The sequence below is a fragment of the Falco biarmicus genome, chromosome 1 (genome assembly GCF_023638135.1).
Source record: "Falco biarmicus isolate bFalBia1 chromosome 1, bFalBia1.pri, whole genome shotgun sequence".
Classification (NCBI taxonomy): domain Eukaryota; kingdom Metazoa; phylum Chordata; class Aves; order Falconiformes; family Falconidae; genus Falco; species Falco biarmicus.
The window spans coordinates 91,227,601-91,250,067 of NC_079288.1; the positions used below are offsets into that span (position 1 = coordinate 91,227,601).

The window sequence follows — 22,467 nt, forward strand, 5'->3', positions numbered from 1 at the left end:
AGAGCAGACAGGTTCAGTGGAGTCTGTTCGAAGAAATTTGTGGATTATATTATAGTATTCTTGCTGGGTATTTAAAAGATGCAAAGAACCTGGCTGTACTCACGTGTGATGTGGTTTCTAGAGCGAAGCTATGAAAACAGGTTTTGATTTTCGTCATGTTTACTTCACAGCAAAACAAGTAATGTCACTAGCTGTCACAGAAAGAGTAGTCAATTTAACTAAGATTGATTTATCTGTTCAATAAATTGGTTCTTAATTATTGTTTCAGATCTTTTTTCCTTCTTACACCTCAGATATATGTATTGTGTTGTTATTTTTTTTAAGCATTTAGGACACATAAGAACTTACCTCACCTCAACAATTCAGTAAAATATAACTCATTATTGGCAAATACCACACAGATTTTATTTAATATCCTGCGTAGAAAAGATACGGGAATGAAGGGTCAGGGAAAGATGGGATGGAGAACACAATTGATCATAACAAATGATTTCTCCCCCACTTACCTAGTCAGGCATTGACATAAGGTACTTACGTAAATACTCTGGATTTCTGAAATCTTTTGGGAGATCAGTTGAAACTTTCAGAAACAGGTTTTAGACTGTATATGTCATTTTCATACAATGCAGCTTTTTATTACAGCTGGCTGTATCTTTGAAAAAGCTTTCAAAATGGTAGGGTTGATCAAATTGTGAAATGCAGTTTAAAAAAAGAAGACAGAAATAGGCTGTTGTAAAGCTTGAGAATGGTAATATTTCAAAATAAATGAAAATCTAATGATGGAATTTGCTTCTTAATAGCAAGAAATATGAAATGAGATTGACGTATGTGTCTTTAAAAATTGAGGCAGACAAAATATAGCACAGAAACCTGCATCCCTTATCAAGTGTGTCCATCAGCGATGGATTTATTGTGTTGTAAATGTCATTTACTTGCTGGGCTATATAAAACAAATATATGATTTTTAAATATCCATCTGTCTCGGATGATTGAAAAACAAGGATGAAGTTCCTCTGCGGGCTTTAACGAGCACACTGTTCATAGCTGATGCCTGGAGGGCCAGAAAAGCTGTCCTCAGCTGCTTAGAACATGAGGATTGATGGTAGTTTTTGTTTCTTTCTGAGGCTTTTTCCCTCTGGAGGGAACAGTAATAGAAGTTGGATATTTTCAATAGCAAAGTTATGGATTATAAATTGTAAATTTTTGGTCTCTTCCTTTTTTAATTCAAAGCATATGCTTGTTTTTACCTGCTTATCTCTACAGCTTAAAATTTGACTACTTTAAATTTTGATTGTTTAAGTCCAAAAGAAACAGCTTCATCTTTCTTTCCTTAGTCAACAGAGAACATTCCTAAAAGGAGTTTGGTCTTCGTAGAATGAAAACCCTTGCCCCCTCATAGTCCTCTGTGTAACACCACTACACAGGAAAAGGAGAATAATCCTTCCTTTATGGAAGGAAATGAAGCTGGACAGAGGACATCTTAGAAGTCCTTAGGAATCTTTAATGTCCATATGAATAAACATGAGTTCTATTTTTAAGATCTCATTCAAACATATGCATAAAATGAAGGATATTCCTGGCGTGAGACAGAATGTGAAAGGAGCAATGACTCAACTAGAAAGGTCACAAGCTTCATTTAATGTTGAAATGTAGTGACAAGAACAAATCTTGTACTAAACCTTTTCAGTGATGCTGTGTTTTAAGCCTTTCACCTTGGAGGGCACAACTTCTCTGCGGGGAAAAAGATGAAAGAGGTTTTGGGGATGGGAAAGAGATAGCTTGTTATTGCTGAACCATTAGGGGCTGTGGAAGAAGGTTCTTGGTGATTGTGGCAATGCGTTGAGTGTAGGTGTAACAGGACTGGATGAGACCAGCACGCTGGACACAAAAGACAAGGCGATGCAGCTGAAGATCACAGAGTGCGCAGGTGAGATGAGAAAGTACCAGAGGGAAGGTCTTAGTGATCGAAGTGACAGCGTTCTGGATTATGGCAATATTGCAGTGAAATAATTCATCCTCATGGCTGTTTCTGGTTTTCTTCCATTTGATTGCAGTAACTATTGGAATTGTTTGCCAAGCACTTGAAAGCATGTGCATGTGGCAGTAGTAGAATACTAGTGTATAAATAGTTAAACTACATGCATCAGCATATAGTAAATTGGCACGGTATCAATACAATATTGGATTTATTTTCAGGTATTCAGGGTAGTTTGCTCTTAATTTTTATTAATTGTTAAAGTTGCATAGTCTTAGAGATCTACAAGGGAAGGAGGTCATTTAAGCTAAAAAGCAGGACCTGCTCTCCTGTGTGAATACCGTTTTACTAATCTAATACCAGTGTCTGCTATCCTGCTAGCCTCTAATTGGCAATACAGAGAAAGGTAGAAAACTCAGATGAAAAATCGATGCATCTTTTTCTCTGAAGAAGGGAAGAAATAGTCCAGGAGTCATAGACAAAGACCTGATATCTGGAGGCCCTTTTACATCTTGCAGTCAGCTCCAAAGGAGATGAAGTCTTAAGGAATTGTGCAATTTGTTCTTAATACTCATAATTTTCCAGTCAGTCATTTATAAAATCCCTTTAGAGAGAAAAATTGTGAACAGTTGTATAACTATGGTATGCTCCACTTTTTCCATGTATCCTGGGGAGAAAGCTCATAGGCCAGCAAGGTCGTGGTTACTCGATTATTATGAAGCAATTTATTATAGCCTAAGTATGCTTCTGATTAATTTTATTGTAAGTGTGTGATAATAAAAGCCTTTATCTTCACTGTGGTTTGCTGTTCTTCACTTGAAAGTCTCTTCTATTAAAAAATCACAGATTTCAATTTATCAGGCTACATTAGAAAAATCTATCTTATGGTTGTGGAATGTTCTGTATTACATGTCCAAAGGCATGTCTCTTAGGAAAAGCTTAGAGAAAATGGGGGAAAGCATCTGATACTTGACTCAGAAGCCCTTGTGTGCAAGTTCAAGGGCAGACTTAGGGGTGGTTTTTTTGTTGTTGTTGATTATTTTACTGTTTTCTAGATGTGTTATGTGAGCCGTTAAGCACCGTTTTCAAAATCTGATTGAATGCGTAGCATTGCTCCAAACCACATAGCTGTGTGCAGATGTACTCCTAATCACCTGGAGGGAGACAGGGAAAAAAATCCTGCATTTTCTGCCATCCATTTCTGCAATCCATTTTTCAGAAGGGATTTCCTGATATTCAGCTTTTGTCTAGAAGAAAGAGTTAGAAAAAATCTTGCCTCCACCTTCTGCCCCTCTAAAATAGGGTAAGCACTGGCACCATCGTAACCAAAGCACTGTAAACAAAACTGGAAATTTGAGGGAATTTAAAAGGAGAACAGAAGGTTGCATTTGAACAAAATACATAACAAGAAATGTTTACAGAAATGAGAGATGGTAATATTGATTAGAGCCAGCCAGAATTCTGAGCATTTGGAGACTTCCCACAGCCTTCATCTGCTTAAATGTTTTTCTGGGGTTGGCTGTGTCCCTAGAAGACAGTTTGTTGCACTTTTTATTTAGAATATGTCAGTTCATCTAAAGCTTTGCTCCTCCTGCAATACTTATAGCAGCTGGTGCGTTTGCTTAAGGAACGAGTCACCTTGCTGAACCTCTTGCACAGCAAGGCATCCCATGGATTGCCTCCAGTTTAAGTTGAAAAAAGGATTATTTTAATGAAGGTTTTAAGAGAAAACAAGTTTTACCTTTCTAGGCAGTAAGTGTTCTTTGTGTGAGTAGATGCAACTTGATATCTAAGATTTCAGGTGGAGAGTTGCTTCAGGAAGAAGAGGAAAACTGAAAGCAGTTGGGTCCTTTAGAGTCTCCACTCACAAGACTGGACAAGATGCTGGTCTTTTTTTCAGAAAGATAGGGGTCAGTGTCTGGTGGGCTTTGCTTACCTGGGATAGTTTTTTCTCCCTGATGCTGCAGTAGAATGATAACTGTGCCCCAGGGCTTGGTGCTTTACTTGCTCTTTGGCCTCTTCATGGGTCTTTGCTGTTATCATAACAGTGTTCTGAACAACTAAATCACAATAAAATATTTTAAATGGCTGAGTTTAACATGAAGTGAGTCAACCAGCATACAAATCAGTTATATTTTCTTTCTTTTTAAATTTGTGTGGAGTCTCATTTATGATATAGCAACCCATATGGTACATTTGAAGATAAACACACTGAAGAGGTGCTTTTTTGTTGGCTTGGAGGTCTGTGTCACTGCAGTCTTTGTTTGAGAATGAATTACTGTGGATAATGCTCTACAGTTGAAATACCATGCTAAATACATGCTAATGACAATACAGGCTGCAGTATGTAGAAATGTGTCTGTTGTGCAGAGAAAGAATGAAAGTTACGGGCATTTGAAAGCAGTTGATGGCAGCTTCTTGGAGTTGAAGCAGGGTCTCGGAGTCAGCTGGTCATTGATTAGACCAGTCTTAAGTACTTGACCTAAACTGACTACCCTGTATGATGTACAATATTTGTCTTTTCTGGATTTGTTGTTACATTCCGTTAAGAAGGGCAGGCCAGGATCCGTGCAGGCAAGGAAAGCGTGTGGTCTCTTGTGGTTTCTGGTTTCCTGGGAACTAGAGAAATTGCACTTTGATGCCAACAGAGAAAGCCACTTAATTAACAAGCAGCAGAAACTCCTGAAAAGATGCAGTGGAGATAGTTGCTTTTATGTTCTTCTGTTTATGTTCTGTCCCTGCTTGATCGCTTTGGCTTTCTTCTACGGAAAATGTTGATTATTCTAGTTGTAATAAGCTTGTAATTGATTCTTGCTGTTCTAAGTTTAAAAGCCTTTCTGACATCTTTGGTGTAAGGTGTAAGGAGAGGATCTAGGAGGCTCTGGATCATACTTCTGTCTTATCCAGGGTCCTCTAGCAAGTTTTTTATTATTCTGCAGCAAGCAGCTACAAATGTGGTTTGGTGTTTTGTTTTAATTGCACAGGCTATTAGTGCCTACATATTTCTGTTTCTGCAGCATGGGAGACACTAAAATATAACATCACCTGAGGTAATACAGCAGCTTCATTTATGATTCAGTGTAGGAATATTTGCGTTACTTGAAAATTACTGCAATCTTAACGATAAGAGGCTATTTTGCCTGCTTTTAAACTAGCCTTAAGTTACAAAGTTAGGCAGCCTCTACTTAATACCATAAATACTGGAATAAACAGATATTAATCTGAGCCTTTCTATTTTAGATCTCCTTAATTACTATCCCAGATTACGTGTTCCTCTCCAGAGCTGCAAGAAGAGGTGCATTGCTTGTGGCTACCTCCACAAAGCTCTTGGGCATCTCTTAAGTGGGGGTTTTGAGTGATGTGGATCTCTGACAAGACTACTTTCACACAGCATGACTGTTGGACTACAAGTGGGACTTGTATGGAATGTAGCAGTATGGAATGGATGGAGGGGATGTGTAAAAACTGAGTAAGGGTTGAATCTCAGGCAACAACAAAGGCAAGTTGGAATTGATTTGATACTCCACACACACTGAGTACCGGTAAAAATGAGGACAATAAAAGACTGCTGGTTTTGACAGTAATTTGTTCCGAAGCACTCAGTGTCTTTATTTTTACTTGCTTCCAGTCAGGTAGAATCTAACTGTGAAATTGCCTGTCATGCAGGAATTTGAGAAGTACTGCACCTCTCCTAAGGAAGCACCATGTAAGATAGACCATGTTCCCACTGTCCTTCTTATACTCTTAAATCTCACTGAAGGTGAGAGAGACAGAGAAGTTTGCAAGTTTTGGGTGGCCAGTGGCATCCCCGATAAGAGAGTGGATCTGGCACAAAGCACACTGGCCCAGGTCTCCTGGTAGTCTCTGCTGTTGATGAAGGTAACTGAACTTTGCTAAGCAAAGTTGCTTAGTCTGGACCAGATGCATATGAGTGTGACCATTACATTTATAGAAGATCCAGACTCCTCCAGGAGGAGGAACATATACAGCAGTAGGTTGTGGGAGAGTGGGGACATCAGAAAAGGGAGCGTAGGAGCAAGGGCGGGGGGTAAAGCAGAAGCAGCACCTGCAGCAGGATTGTGTTGCTCTGCAGGAGCTGAAGTGATAAGTGCATAGCAAGGCCGAAGAGGGTGACAGAAGCATCATTAGTTCAGACAAATTGCCCTTGCAAGTGAAAGCTAATATCGCAACAGAATAATTTCATTTAAATGGGATACTTAGATGGGTATCATACTGGCTAACCTAAATATGGATATGTATCTTTAAACAAGGTACTCTGCAGGTAAACAGGTAAAACTTGGGATTTATGGCATTCCCCTGTTAGGTAAATAGCTGGGCAATCAAGTTATTTCAACTGAAAATAAGTATTCTCACATTGTTAAAAATTTGAATATTGGAGTGAGTTACTTACATTTACAGATACACCACCAAAAAAAAAAGGGAAGGACAAGGGGTAGAAGCGGTCTCCATGTGATTTATTACCTGAGGGCTTCCATAGCTTAATACAGCTTTATATGCGATGACCTTGTGAGCTGCTGGCTGCAGACCATGGCAGTTGCAGCAATAGCCTGAAGTCACTGTCCTAGATGAATGCTACTGCTGTGACAAAGTAGACAGTATCTTTACAAAAATCAAAGAGGACAGGAAGAGCTAGTTGGTCTCTTTGCCCAAGGAACTCTTACAGCAACAGTAACTATTTCAAAAATAAAGTTGAGAAACAGAGCCTTGCCTTCCTCAGTGTCTTTCTTCTACTCACCAGTTCAAACACCAGCAGAGATGACCTCAGATGCTTGTGAATATTGTTACCTAGTCATGAGTCTAAAAATTAACAATTTGTTTTTATAATGTTCTTGAATCAGCGATAGACTCGTGTAGATTAATGCAAATCACTCAGAACTTTAATGCTAAATTGACAAACTCCTTCATAACAGCAGAACATCAAGCTGTTGCCAGATTCACATTTTTGCAAACAGTTCCTCTCCTTTGTTATGTGCCCTTTGTAATTTTAAACATGCCACTTGCTTTTCTATAAGCAACGCATTCAAACTCCAGAATGTCAACCCTAAAATAGAAGAAAATTGTTGATCTTAGTCCCCCAAGTTGTTTTACCTCAGCTAACTCAGGTAATTTTGGGGCTCAGAGATACTGCTACATTATTATTTGTTTTCAGTGGGCTGAGTTGATATGAATGACTGTGGTCTGCTGGTATCTATTGAAAACTAAGTTACTTCTGTAATTGTAGAAGTGTAACTACTAGTGTTTGTCCTGTTTTGCCTTACCAGAGAGGACGTAAGGAATCAGTGGGAATAAGGATTTTCTTGAGAGCTGGTGACTAGTACTTTTATTACAGGTATCTATCTCTGACAGAACAGTTCCCTTAGCTACTTGGGAACTGAGAGAAATCGGACAAGAAAAAGCAAGCTGGATAAAGGATGGTGCAGGGTAGTGACTAGTGCATCGCATATCTGTCAGCTTGACAGCTGCTGTGAAATCTAGGAAACAAGTGAAGGGGGAAGTTGCCTTGCTTTGTTTTATTTTAAAAAAATATATTTTTTTTTCATTCTTCAGGTGTAGGTGGGAATACATTACACAGCAATATAAAACTATGCTGAACGTGCATTCCTCCAAAGCTGCCTGTGGCCCTTGCACCTTGGTTAAACTTCAGTTATGTATTTTTTTTATGAATAGAATATATACACAAACACACACACATATATATATATAAATTAAGCATATAGTGTAATGCTTGCTTGTTTTGATGACCAAAGTTCTTTTTAATTGTTTGGGGGTTTCTTTGTGGCTCATAAGTGGCTTCTGACTAAGTTTTGTGTTGAACATTCCAAAAAGTAGACTGATGTTGTCAGGTAGGATTACTTGCTTGTTGGAGATGAAATCACAGTAATGTGTGTGTGGTACAAAACTGTAGTCGAGTTAGTTCTGTCTACCAAAACTTATCCCAGGTTGGCATAACACAACTTACACATCTTTAGCCCTAATAGGTATGATGTAGGTCTTGTTTAAGTATGTTTAGTTTCCCCTAGAACATTTACTGGAGCAAAAATCTGCTATGGAGTGAAGGCATTGGTTGCATAATGGACTTCCATGTTGTCAGTGTATCTGTCAAAACTGAGGGCAACTATGAACATAAGAACTTAACTTAAAGATATGTTTTCTTGGAAATGCTAGTGACAAATATACCATCAACAGGATGTTTTTTCACTTGAGTTGCACAAAGCATGCAATTACAGTGATTTAGCAGTCTGTTATTTTTGCAAACTTATTTATAAACTTCAAATTTTCTCTACAATTTAGTGTGAAATTCTGTTTCTCTCTGTGTTTCTACAGTTCCTGTAAATGCTCTGTTCTAAGTTACACAAGTTTTAAAAGTCACTGTAGGAGCTACAGAGCACAGAAGTATGCACTCTATCACCTTTGGAGTGCCTCTGAAATACGCTGAGAGACAAAGCCAAAGCAAGAGAGAGGCACTGTGACAGCAAATGCCCCTTTCGAGCCAGGTGGCTTGAATGCCACTGCTCATGTACGATAAAAGAATTTTCCTGCTCCAACTTCTGCCTTAATTTGAATCAATGCAGTTGCCTTGTGATGAAATTGTTTGATGAAAGGTTTTGTAAAACATGACTTGAAGACAGTGCTGCATGTGGAGCTCAAAACAGACTTCTTGTGCAAGGTTTACAAGGGCTTTTTAATTCTTTTCTGAAGCGATGGAATGTTTATCCTTGTTTGAGAAGCTGTGTTTTTCCATCTCTGTGTGCTTTTGGTCTTGCTTTTCCCTCTGTGGCTGGGCCTGCAGCAGCTGCAACTTCTGATTGCTTGGATGGAGGTTACCACAGGTGGTGAAAGTGAAAGGTGTGCAATCTTACAGAGTCCCTTTGACCGTCACCCAACTGTGCTGTGGGAATCATTGCTTATTTTATTTGTTCTGGAGTTAGTGGGTATCCAGGGTGATATTTATTCAGAAATGCATTGTTGGATGAATTATTTTTCTTTTTTGTCTGTGTTTGATCTTTATACTGAAGTTTTCCAGGTTTTTAGTCGTAAAAGTGTTGTGGAGTCTTTTTCTATCATGTGGCACAAAAATAGTTTCAGGACTAAGTAATTCAGTGTGGCACTTTGGTTTTTTCCATCTATGCCCTGAACTGTAACCTGGTAAGTAAGACCCACACATAATGATTCAAAGTAAGCCAAAACATACTACATGTTGAGGGTTATTAGATAGTAGAGCAGAATCATGCTAGAAGCATGCTGAGAACAGACATTATTTTAGTATCTTCCCTGCATGAGTCTAGTCAAAAAGGAAATCTGTGAATCCAGCTTGTAGTCCTTTTTCTTTGTTTGTTATTTTTTTTAAACAAGGTAACTGAGTAAATTAAAATGATCCCCTCCTGTTTACTTCGATAATTGAAAATACTAGGCTGTGTATCGTTCCTCTTGAGTGGCTTTTTTCTCTGATAAACTAGGAGTGTGGCTGCACTAAGTTGAGGCAAACAAAGCAAAATAAATATGTTGAAATCCTTGCTAAACTGATAGCTGTGTGGTCTCTGTTGGAGTGTCTGTGACAGGTTCTATTCCAAATGATTCTGTTTTGCATAGAAGAGGAACTTGCATCAGGGGAGCTCTGAGAGCTATTGATTGATCCTTAGTTAAAAGTCCTTGAACTCTTCCTTGTGGCAGAAGAACATACATTGTATTTGCCTTTCATGGTAAGTGCAGTGGGGTAGATGCAGCCAAGAGTTAAGAAAGGTAAAAGCTGGACTGGATAAAAATAGAACTACCTAGGGTTTGGACTCCTAGGTTACTAAAACATTAAATTGTATCAGGTTTTATAGGTGTTTTTTTTCATGAGGAATACCACAATATTACAATGCTGAGTATCTCTTTAATCAGGTGGGTATGAACGTGTGTATTCTGAGTGTGTGAGGGGTTTTTTTAACTTCCTTTTGCATCCTTGGGTAATGAAAATACTACTGGATTCTACTTTATTGTTCCCCTTTTCATTTTTTGCGCTTCATTGATTTTTTTGTCTAGATGAGCAAGTCGCTTTTATGGACGTTGCTTTGAATTAGCAAATGTTTTTCAGTGTGCTGGTCTTCCATTTTAGAAATGAAGCAAATTCACTTTTTTAATATCAATTTGTACTTCAGACATTATTTCATAGGGAGTTTTAGGGAGTTGCCAGTCTCAAACTGGTTGACTAAAGAAAAGCAGATCATGCAACTTTCATATTTGCAGGGGTTTTGCCACCTACAACTCCAGTCCTCCTACTGGTTGACCAATCTTGCAGCCCTATGAAGACCTCTTCCAGTTTTTCCTTTCACTTTATATAATTTAGAAACATGTTTCAAAAGAGATACGGTTATGTTCTCTATACCTTTAATTGCATTCCTCTCTTTTGCAAAAAGGAACAACCTAATTTGCAAAAAGGATACCAAATACCACCTCATTTTTTTCTTTTTTTTTTTTTTTTTTTTTATATGTCAGGGATTGACTGTATTTATATCATCTCACTGTTTCCGATACACCCATTGCAGTGACTCATACATAATACGCTAAGGAGTGAGAAGAACATTAAAAAAATAAAGCAGCATGCACTGAACTCGAGCTAGAAAAGCTGACAGGAAATCCTAGATCTAGCCCTATAGAAAAATAGAAATAATCTGTGGAGAAAACATCTTTTTTATATTACTCTATGTAAATGTCTTAGTGTCTGTCCTTTATAAAGATGTAGTGAGATTTTGTTCTTTGTCTTCAGATGTGAGAGAATTTGCACATTAGTTGGATTTTTTTGCTCCTGTCCCCTCATTTTTGGACAACCTAGAAGTGCAGTGTGCAGATGTATGTCATGCTTACTTCTTCCAAGCTCTCCCTTTACCTTGTTGTCATTGAATTATCTCTTCCAAAGTTTTTCAAATAATTTTAAGATTATCTTGTTTTTCCACTTTAGAAAGGTTGTTGTGGTTTTATTTTTTTATTTCATATGCACGCCTTCCAGTTTGACTGTTAATGTGGTATGAAATTTGATACTACATTTTTAGCTGAGTCAAATTTTTAATGTGAGGCACACTGATTTAAAATTACTTCAATTTTTTTGGTATGTCATTAAATTTATTTTTTAAAAAAGGGGGGGTGGTTATAATTCATAGATGAGAAGCAGCTCTGGAAATACCCAGCTAAGGCATTGTGGCTTATATGATGACCAAAATAGGTCTTTGATTGTGGTTTGACTTTGCTTTTTTTACAGAGAGTATTTGAAAAAACCTTTGTCTCTGTTATCTCTGGAGAAATTAATAATGTCCAGAAGCTGTATTCTGCACCACACACTTAAACACTGCTAGTTCTTTTTGTAAAAATGCACATAAAGTGCTGAGATGGACTTAATTTTCTTCATAGCATCCCATATGATGCTGTGTTGTAGATTTGTGACCAGGGTGGGGAGGGAGGAGTGAGCAGCCGTGTGGTGCTGAGCTGCCTGCAGGGGTTAACCCACAACTAATGCCTTCTATCATATTGGTCCTAGGTACATAAAAATTGGAGGAAAGTGGTGAATGAGTGTGTCTGTGAGTTTGTGTATAATTTTCTTGGTTTTTTGCAATATTTTCCAAGGCCTGCAAAACAGAATAGATTTAATATCTGGAAGGGAACAGCAAATAAATGCATTATAAGGCAAATCGTACATAACAGTTATATTGGGGCTAAATGTAATGCAAGGTAAGTCATAGCTCTGACATTACTTTGAAAACTGTTACGTTTCAGTGCAAGAACTAAGTGGAAGCTCGTAACTGTTTTATAGGCGGTGGAAGTGGAATGAAAGGGTATTTAATTTTATACAGATCAGGGGCATAAGAAGTTCCTGCCTGACTGAGACTAGTGATCCAGGATGGTGTCTGAGAGTGACAGCATGTAAACCTGGCTGTTCTATACACTCCCTTCCCTTTGGACTCTTCCAATCCACAGCTGTTGAATTAGAGTTTCAGAAGGTACCTCCCTGCCCAGTCCTTTTATGTCATCCGTCACGCTGTTTCATGCATTGTGCAACTGTTTGTACCATTCTCTCCACAGCCTCCTGTTGAGCATATTCCAGGAGATCACTGTGTAAAGAATATTTTTTTGGTTGATTTATCAATTTTGTCAAGTGCCTCCAGTTCTTGTATTTAGGGTAAACAGTGGGTTTCCATTCAATTTATCCATCACCTTCACGATTTTCTCAACATCAATTGTATACCGCTCAGCCATCACATCTCCCAGCTGCAGAGCCTTAAAATGAAAGGCCAGCCATGCTGGTCTCTTATCTCAAAGCATCTGTCTACCTTCTCTTTCAGTCCAGTTGCCCTACTCTGTGCCGCCTTCAACTCCTTTTTGAGATGGCACTTACTGAAGACATGAATGCCTCAAAATTTTATGCAGTCAAAATGATGCTCTCTTTAAACATCCTTCCTGATGATGCCCACCATTTTGTTGGCTTTTATAGCTGCCTCCACACTTTGAGCAGGAATTAGATGCGAGTTGGTAAGAGCTGAGTCCTCAGCACTGTTCTGACAGTTGAGTGATAAAGCATTCCTTTTGATTTCCAGGGTAAGTGTGAGATGATGCTGCTCTCAAAAGTCCTCTCAGGGCTTAATTTAGATCCATGGCAGCCTTCTACCTCCTTGCAAAATGTGACTTTTCACATGCTCTTATCCTTCCCTTTCTCACTCTGGCTCAAACTCTAGTTCCTCAAAAAATGGTGATGGAGGAACAAAATAATGTAATGCTTCTGCATTTTGTACATCTTCCCTATTTAAACAAGAACAAGCAGAAAGGTCAGAAAGTTTCTTGAATAAACTCTTATTATTTTGAATTGGAGCCAGTCTGACTCCCATGTTAACCTAGACATATTTTATATTGGATTTTTCTTTATTTCTGAAGTTTTATTATGTAGAATTATATGTGAGGAAAATACTGTAATGCATTAGTAAGTAATGTGTGGTTTAGTTAAACGCTGACATGGGTCAGCGTTGCGCCCTTGCCACAGTAAAGGCAAACTGCATGATGGGTTACACTAGGGAGAGCTTAGCCACCAGGCAAAGAGATGCGATTTCTTTCCAGACACACAGCATTAACAAACCTGTGTCTGGTTTCTCCTCCTGCACTGCCCAGTACAGGAGAGATGTTAACAAATGGGGAGGACCTAGCAAAGACCTGCTAGGGAAGTTACAGGGCTGCAGGACATGACACGGTCATGGAAAGGGTAGAGGAGCTCGGCTTCCTTTGGCTGGAGAAAAGTCTAACAGGGAATCTAATTGCATCTTTTCACACTCAAAAGAGAGATTAGAGAGAAGATGGAAATAAAGTCTTCTGAGGGGTGCACGCTGAAAGGGCAAGAGGCAGTCATCACTAGGTATGACATGAGAAACTTCTACTGAGGTATGAGGAAAAATACCTTCACTGTGAGACGGATTGAACAACTGGAACAAGTTGTTCAGAAAAACTGGAGGTTTTCAGGGTGTGACTAGATGAACCTCTGAGAAACCGGGTATAACTGTGAAGCTATCCCAGCCTCCTGTAGGTTTGAATAGGTGACACCCTTCCGATGTCAATTTTGTGTTTGATTCTGTATTTGTGACTAGGTAGTGAGGTGTTGCTAAAATGTGTGCATTGTTCTCTTCAGATTTTGGTGTGATCTAACATCTGGCCTGTTCACAAATAGATAATTTTAGCAGGAGATCTTTCCCTGTTGTCCTCTTGGAGAGTAGTATTGGAAAAAGCAGTGACTGTATGTTTTGGGGAGCGTTCATGGGTGGGGCTGTTGTACTCTGGAGACTTCACACTTGGACTCTTCAGAGCCTTTCTGTCCAAAAAGTTTGTTCCAAAATCACCCACCCTTGTTCTAACTCCACCAATGTCACTCATTGCTGAAAACACCAAGCAGTTTTCAAAATCCTAGCCTTTCTTCTCAGGGAGAACTTCAGACCTCTTGATGGGGAGGCAGGGAGGAGTGTTGTCAAACGGTATAAGTTGTTTTAAACAAGGATGCAGGAGGTATCGGTGCCAGTGCCTGTGGCAGCTCTCTTCAGCCCCAGCACAGCTTCCCAGGCGGGTCTGTCTGCGTGGCCATGTAGCAGATCGGATCAGGGCTGCATCTCATTTTTGCCTGCTGTCCCCAGTGCCTTCAGCTTACCTCATGGCTCTAAGTAAACAGTGCTGCTGTTGCGGCAAAGGGAGCAAAGCTTGGTGGGAGCAAGTCAGGGGAGGGGGGTTCGGGGGGGGTGAAGGGTAGGGATTAGACGTGGCTTGAGACTGCTGCAGATGTCCATGCCAGATTACACGTAGTCACGGCATGCTTTCCCAGTGCAGAAACATGTTGAGGCTGTATCTAGCAACCACTGAGACCCTACAGAAGTCTCAGCAGCCGGTACACATAGCCTCAGAAACACCCTGTGTCCAGGAGTGGCCCCAAGGAGACTGTGCTCTGTGTTGCGGTGTTGGCTGCCTCTGCACCACCCTGTCCTTCATGAGTGCTTCATCAGTGCTCCCTGCATGTTAGTTTGGTGTGCAGCCTGAACTATGTTCAAGTTAACATGTCCTACGTGGGTATTTGGTCTTTGGGAACACTTTGGGCATTAGGCCATTTCCAGGACCTGCTCATCAAGGTAAGTGTGGTCAATGGCTGGTGATGCTCTCCAGCAGCCAGTTGCTTTTGTTAAAAGTGTGCGTTGAGCCCCTTAACAGAGACTTCTCCCTTCTTGCTTAACATATACTTAGTACCAACTAAATATGCATTAGTACCAACTAAATATGCATTAACGTTCTGGATTTAAATAAATAAAGGGTCATCAATTTGTATGATCTACTGCTGTTTCTCTCTGTGTGTATATAGGATGAACAAGAAGCCAACAGACCCATGCCAAACAAAGGAGACCATGGACTAGGAAATGAGAAGTTCAAACCTGTGGTACCTTGGCCTCATGTTGAAGGTGTGGAAGTGGACTTGGAATCCATTCGAAGGAAAAATAAGGCCAAAAATGAACTAAATCATCATGGTGGTGGTGATAACAAACAGCAAAACATCATCCAGAGGCAGTATCTCACATTTAAGCCTCAGACATTTGTTTACCGAGATCCTGTTTTACGACCTGGAGTCCTTGGTAATTTTGAACCCAAAGAGCCTGAGCCTCATGGAGTTGTTGGTGGTCCTGGAGAGGAAGCGAAGCCATACGTTTTAGGACCAGATTACAAAGAATCCATTCAAGCCAGCATTAAAGAGTTTGGGTTTAATATGGTTGCAAGTGATATGATCTCACTAGATCGGAGCGTTAATGACTTGCGTCAAGAAGAGTAAGCAAACTTTTTGTTTTCTTTTAGTTCTCTTTTTATGGGATTTAGTTATTTTCTTTCCATATATCTTAATAGATGCTTAAAATAATACTAATTAGGGCAAATACTTAAAGCTTCTTGTCCTGACAGGCAAGAGTACTGTACTATGCCATATGGTTCCATATATTATTCTTAATGCTGTTGCCATTATTACTTTCATGAATACTTAATCTATATTGATTTATCTCTGAAATCATCTGTTTTAGTGTCTAATTGCATGCATTTGTAATTTCCAGGTCCAGCCACAGTCTTCATTGTCATACCTTCTTTTCTTAATCCATAACTTCTTAAGATACGTCTTTAAGAAAGAATTCTTTTCTTTCTTAGAAATTCCTATACTAGTTATTCAGTTTTGGTTTCGCGCCAGTGCTTTAAAAATTAAAACTAACTAACTAAACAGAGAACAGAAACAAAGAAATATTGTTCCCTTTACATAACTCTGCTTAATTACCTGTATTAAGAGAAATACAGATCTGCCATAGTGATGTTTGGGGTTTGGAGCTGACAGGAGAGTAGTCTTTTGTCATCAAGAAGGAAGCAATCTTAGAAAAAACATTTTTTATTTCCTGGGAGGGTGTCTACTTTGGTGTGGGGAAATTCTGGGAAGTTACTAACATTTGCTCAATGATTACTAATAAGTTTACATAGTCTGTTCTGATCTTTGGTATATGCTGGAGCCAAATTTGCTCTCAGGCTAATCTGCATTTGATATAATTTTCCTTGTTAAATCTCAGCTAAGGACATGTCTCTGAGCAAACTGATTGATTGGCAAGTTTTTTTGGGGTTGTTTTTTTGTTGCTGTTGAGGTGGGGAGGGGTGGTTCTTGGTGGGTGGTTTTTTTTGTTTCTTTGGTTTTTTTGCATTTGGAGGGGGAGGGTATATGAATTTAGATATGGAACGTGGTATGTGCCAGTTTTCACTTCCCCATCATCCCTAGCAATGGAGCATGCCAGTCCCTGGATTGGGTGCCAACCTCTGGGTTGTATGTTTCCAGCTGTGGCAGCTGATCTGTTTGGTTGGTCACTGGCTGGTTACTGAGGCTTTGCTGTGGTCTTTCATAGTGAGTGTTTTTCCATTTTGCAAGGTAGGAGAGAACTGGCCAGCTGTGAGTGATTCATGCCTGTGCATGTACAGCTGCTTGAATTTACTACCCAGTTGTGTACTCACTGAAAGTGAACAAAGTGCACGGAGAACAGCATTTCCCTTCCTGCGTGCCGTATTCCTCGGGTGACTTACTAAAGATTTCCACTTGCTGGCCGTTGGAGGAGAGGACCATGCCTGTCTGCTGCTGGTGGCAAGGAAGCATCGGCTGTCCTGGGGTTCACTTCAGTTTTCTTTCTTCACTGTGGTCAGCAGTTGGACCTCTGTGCTAATGAGACTTTTCTGAAGGGGAAGAAACAATCTGGGTAACCTGTGTAGGTCAGAGTTTTCTTTGTTATAGGAGGTTATTTCCTAGCCATTGCTGCTTCTGCTGAGGCATTTGCAGCCACTGTGGGTGGCCTGTTTTGTAGGAGGCAATGGGACTGAGGACACTCACAAAGAAAATCAATTTCCCTGTCGGATGTCGTGATGAACTGAGTAGAGGGGAGCCGATGCCAGGAGTTCATGTGAGCAGAGCTCACTTTGGCCCTGCCTTCCCTAGAGGGAGGGGGGGAAGGAGGTGGGAGCACACTCCCCTCCTTGCTGTCTGCTCCGTGAGGACAGCAAAGCAGAAATGGCAGCACTGCTGCATGCAGGTGAGACTGGGCTGCTTCTGCCCAGGCCGGTAGCCATATCTTCGGCAGCAGAGCTCAAGTACTCTCTCTCCCCCTCCATTCTTCCCAAGGTGGAGTGCATCAGAGGGCATACGTATCTGCCAAATGGTTCTGTACCTATGGCTTCCTGAAGTATTTTTAGCATAATCTCAGTTTGTCTTTACATCTGTTCTGAAGAAGAGTAATAAATAGAAATTCCCAAACAAGAATTAAATATTTTGCATACTTTGAGGAATAGGAGGGGCAGCCATGTGACTGATCAGAGTAGAAAATATTAATTTTAAAAACATTTCCTCCAAACACATTTGCAGGTAAGTCTTCTGTGGAGGTCTTCTGTGGAGGTCAAAGCCAGGTGCTCAAATCAAACTTAGGTTTTATTATTTCATTTTTTAAGCAAGCAAACAAAACTGCATAAAAACCAATGTGAACAAAAGGCATCTTTCAGACAACTTTATATCAAATATTTTATGTGTTGAATACTTGGGATGCTTACAATTGCCCTGGATGGGTTAAAGGTTTATAGCTTCCATGTGTCTCCTGGGAGCAGCAGACAAGGGAGGAAGCAAGGTCAGACTGGCTGATACTTCAGCATACTCAACTTCCCTGCTCATTCCCTGATACTGGTGAGAAATGCAGCAAAAGGTAGCAGATTGCCTGTTGGACGTGCTGTTTATTTTCCTCCTGCTGATCTGTTTATAAAGTCCAGAAACCATTTTGGTTGATAAGGATGATCAACTTTCAGTTTTATCCTGCCAAAGAGCAATATGATAATCTTTTTTTGGTTAACAGCATCTTGGCATTGCTAATTGAGGAAGATCATTCAATTAAAGACCGGGTTATTCATTCATAGACATTTAAATCCGGGTAGACCTCACCTCAGCCTTCTCTTCCTTTAAGCGTCAAAATCTTTAAGCGTCACTGTAAGCAGTCAGGTTTGTTCAGTGAAGTATGCCAAATGCTTTCCCAGACAGTCGTAGCTGGAATGAAATAGTGCTGCAAGAACTGTCTCTTTCAGCTTAAAAGCCATGTAGCCTTAGAGCTTGTCCCTGCTGCAGGGGAAAGAGGGAAGAAATTGTCAACAAAGGGGGATTCAGTCCTGCTATTAGATTTGACTTTGGAGGTGGACATGTTGCCAAGATGACTTGCCAGCTGCCTTTATTGATTCGGTAGGAACTTTGTTGGTGATTCTGGGCAGTCTCGGCTGCCTTAAAAAGCCTTAATTCCTGCTGTGCCCTGTAGCGAAGAGTAACATTGGATGGCATGTCGAAGTTGTTTGCTGGGTACATCAGAATATTTACGTTTTGCCAGTACTGCATATTCCTGCCTTATGGATTTTAACCAATCTATTTTGAGGCTGAAGCCAAGCACTTCTGGCAGCATACAGCAAGTCATAGGTTTGGTTAAACAAAATCAAGAATGTATGGGGATACATAAAAGTCACTGTGCAAAATGTCAGATATGGCATCATCTCACTGCAGCCTTTCAGCGCTGTGCAGGAGGGCCAGGGGAGCCATAAACTGGGTGTAGGTGAAGCAATACCTGTTTTCCACTTTATTTCTAGTGGCAAAGAAGTAGAGCAGGCTTAGCAGGCCCTGTCCAGAACCTCAGTATACAGTTGCTGGAAGAAGACTTTTACTTAAAACTTGGTTATTTTTACCATTTTTTGATAGTTTTTTATTATCCTGGTAGGTGGCAGCCTTTTAAGAGCAATCATTCATACTGAATTTTACATGTTGTCCCTGCCTCCTAGCGGACCTGTGATAAAACTGATGTTAGCTTTAGGGAAGAAGGATATTAATTTGATTGCTCCCTGGATTTTTTATTAATCTTTTGTGATCAGGAGTCTACACAGAGGTAGAGCTGAAGTAAAAATAGAGTAGTCTCTGGGTGCTTTTGAATTCAAGATAAACACACCGTGCTGGGGAAATAAAAACTGGACCTAGGTTTGAAGATACATGCTGTCACCTAACAAGGTGTGTCCTCTCCAAAAAAAAATCTTAACTGAAGAGAATTTCTGCTAGGGACAACAAGAACTGAATTGTTTTTCCAGAATAATGAACCACTTGTCCAGAGTATTTTAAAATAAAGTGGAATTTTAAAAATACAGCTGTAGTCTGACCAGAGATCATTCTTCTTTACAATCTTGTCTCTAGCTCTGGCCAATAGCATATGCTTGGGAGAAAACATACAAGAACAGACTAAGTTTCATTCCTGGCAACCAGTGGGCTGGGAAACTTGAGCAAAAACTTGCAACAGGATTGTCATGCTTCATGGACCTTTTTCAGTGCACAGGCTTGTTTTTTAAATGCTTTTATACTCCTGGCATTAATGACATCCAGAGTCAGTAACTTTTTCCAGGCTGAAGAACATGGTGTGTATTTCAAGCTCTTCTCCCAGATACTGTCACGTACCACCCTGTGATACAGGAGTATTGGAGAGATCTACATGAAGCTAATACAGAAATGTTTCATATTCCTTCCTTATTATTCCTACCGTTCTATTTGTCCTTTCATTAACCCTGAGCTAAAATGCTTAAAGACCTGTCCATGTTTGACTAAGATTTTTTTTTTTTTTTGAGTGGTAATGTCAAGTGTAGGGTCTATCACAGAGTATACACACTAAGAGGCGTCTCGTACTGCATATACCTTTACTTGCACTTGCAATGAACTCTTCTGCCAGCTCATTTCCTCCGTAGTGTCCCTGAATTATTCTGCAGCTGTTTATAGTCATTTTAATTGCAACTACCAAAAACAGTTTTCATTGTTCAGTAATGACCTGGAAGAGCAGGTGAACAGCTTGGCTTCCAGCACAAAACACTTATGCTGCTACAGTCACAAACTTGCTTAAAAAATTGGAATGAATAGATAGCTCTTACATTTTAGCAGTTGTTATTAGAAGAGATCTTCCATCTTGCCCTGCCATACCCAGCAAAGAACCTTATCAAAGGCTTTGGAATTTCAGTTACTGTATTAATAGGCTCACCCGTGTCCACATACCTTTGGATTTCTTCAAAAGATATGTTTCTGTGGCATGGCTTTCTGGCACAAAAAGCTGTTTTTATGGTTTACTAATTTTGTTATTTATTACTAGCTTCTTTTCAACACAGAAGTCAGACTTAGTGATCTGCAATTCTTTAGCTACCCAGGGCCCTTTTATAAAAATTGGTGTTGTGTTTTCCTCCGTCTATTTGTTTGATAACAAGGCTGGTGTCAGCAACAGCTACAGAACACAATAGTTTGTCAGTTCCTGTTGCATTCTTTTGGAAATACTGGGTTTATTTAAAATTCATGGCAGAAGAATCCATTAGAAGCTATCGTGCAGATGCGTCTGAATTACAAAGTCCCTAAGCTTCAGGTAGCTGAAGATAGGAGCATATAGTGGGAAGTATCGCTATGTGCTTGCCTTGCTTTTGTTCTCTTCCCTGGGTGTCTGGCTAAGAGTTTGACGGAAATTATTTAGCTTTTCTGCTTATGAAGTGGTCTCTTTTCATTTTGATCTCTCATCTGTCATCCCAACAGACTTTCTGGCAGGCATCCTACTTGCGGTGTTTGAAAAAAATATTTCAATAGCAGCTTTTATACTTAAGTAAGCTATTTCTCAAACTTCTTTTTTAACTCTATCTTACTATTTACATTCAGTTTGTCTGAATTGGTGCTTATTTCTGTTTTCTGTGTTTGGATACCACCCTATGCACTTAAAGAATATCTGTCTTACTGCTAACAGCATCTGATTTTTAATCATGCTGGCTTTCCCTGGTTCCTCTGTAGGTTGTTTTTTTTAATAGTTAATGGTAAACATTCTCAGCTTCTCATACAGTGTCTTTGAAAAAGCTCCATTCTACCTGAAAGCATTTTACCCTTAGTTTCTTTTCAATAAGCCAACTCATGTCTTTATAATTCCCCTTTTCAGAAGGAGGCGTCACTAGGCCATCTGTCTTCTAGCACTGGAATTTCAGTGCGTTGTGGCAACAATTAGAGTATGGTTCCTACACAGGTATGTCTTCAGCGGAGCTCCACGCTGTGCTGAGTACTCAAAATGTGCTGCTTCTCTTGTGGGTGCTCTGGTGTTTTGTCCCCTGGGAACACTAACTGCTGATGCCTGAAACAGTAGTCTCTGGAGCATGGTTGGTATTTACTGTGTCCTCTGAGGTGGTGGAAGTTTCCTGCCTGTGTTTTCTGTCTTCTCAGGTGCTTCAGTTCCTCCTACATGTCACAGGTGCTGTCTGAGTCCTGCTTGGGCAGCCACTACTGCTGTGTGGTGGTATCGATGGCTTCCCCTTGTCTTCATGCTAGAAGATCCCTGGCACATTTAAGCTGTAGTAATTTGGTTCTGGTTTATTTTAGAGAAGGCAGTCCCTGGATGAAGTTAATCAATTCCAAAAATTTCACCAGGTACTAATGAATTCAGAACATGCTGCTCTATACCATTTTCTCATCCAGGCACTGAAGCACTGCTGCTTTTTTTTCTTTTTCTTTATTTTTCTTGCCATTGCCTGGAAATTTGGTAAATCCAGGTATTTTCTCCCTCTTTCCATCTGGAAAAAATAAAGACATAAATTGTCCATGTCCATACCCTCTCAGCCCCATGACGGAGGAGAGTATGAGGTGCTGAATCAGTCCTTGGGCCAGACCTCTGTTGTGCTTCTTTCAACCTGTTTTATTACTTCCCATGGTGTAGCTAAAGATAGCCACGGCAAAGCAGGCACAGTGCTGGCTGGAGGGGCTCTGGCATTTGGAGCTGTGGGTAAAAGCCTGACTGGAAAGACCTGCTGCAAAATCAGGCCTCCAGTTCAATGGGTTTAAAATAGAGACGTAAGTGAAATGATTGTCACTCTTAGAAGTCCAGCTGCATGAAATCTGTGGTCAATTGTCATATCACATCAATGAAAAATGCTCTTTCTTATGTTCTCATGGAAGACTCTAGTTCTGCTGCATGACTATCTGAGCAGATATATAAGTTGTATAATAATCTCAGTATGTTTTAAAATAATATAAAACCCAGTGTTAAATGTTGTCATTGTGTGTTGGCCTCCTTCTGACAAGTCAGAGTCAAACTGCATTTTGCTTTTTAAGTCATTATCCTAAATGGATCCTTGCAGGACATAGTCTTATGATTTTTATTCCCAGTGGCTGTTGTTAATAGCTGGTTTGATGCAGGGAAAGATAGTAATTTGGAGTTGGAAGCTTTTTCAGGGTCAGGATGAAGGATGTGCCCTTGGTAAAACCATGTTGGCTCTTCCCAGACACCTTCTTTGTGCACTTAGAAATGGCTTTCACCTTCTGTCAATTTTGCAGGGGCAGAGATTAGGCTGGCTGGCCATAGTTCCCTGGATCTTCCTGCTTGACGGTGGGCATGGCATTTGTCTTT

General features: G+C 40.0%; 1 protein-coding gene across 2 annotated transcripts in view; it reads left to right on the forward strand.

The window, feature by feature from the left end:
- GALNT7 (polypeptide N-acetylgalactosaminyltransferase 7) overlaps positions 1-22,467 on the forward strand; it is a 74,028-nt gene that overhangs the window by 16,867 nt on the left and 34,694 nt on the right. For both annotated transcript variants that reach the window (XM_056346867.1, XM_056346860.1), the window contains exon 2: positions 14,850-15,307. In XM_056346867.1, the coding sequence (XP_056202842.1) occupies positions 14,850-15,307 (458 nt within the window). The remainder of the gene's footprint in view (positions 1-14,849; positions 15,308-22,467) is intronic.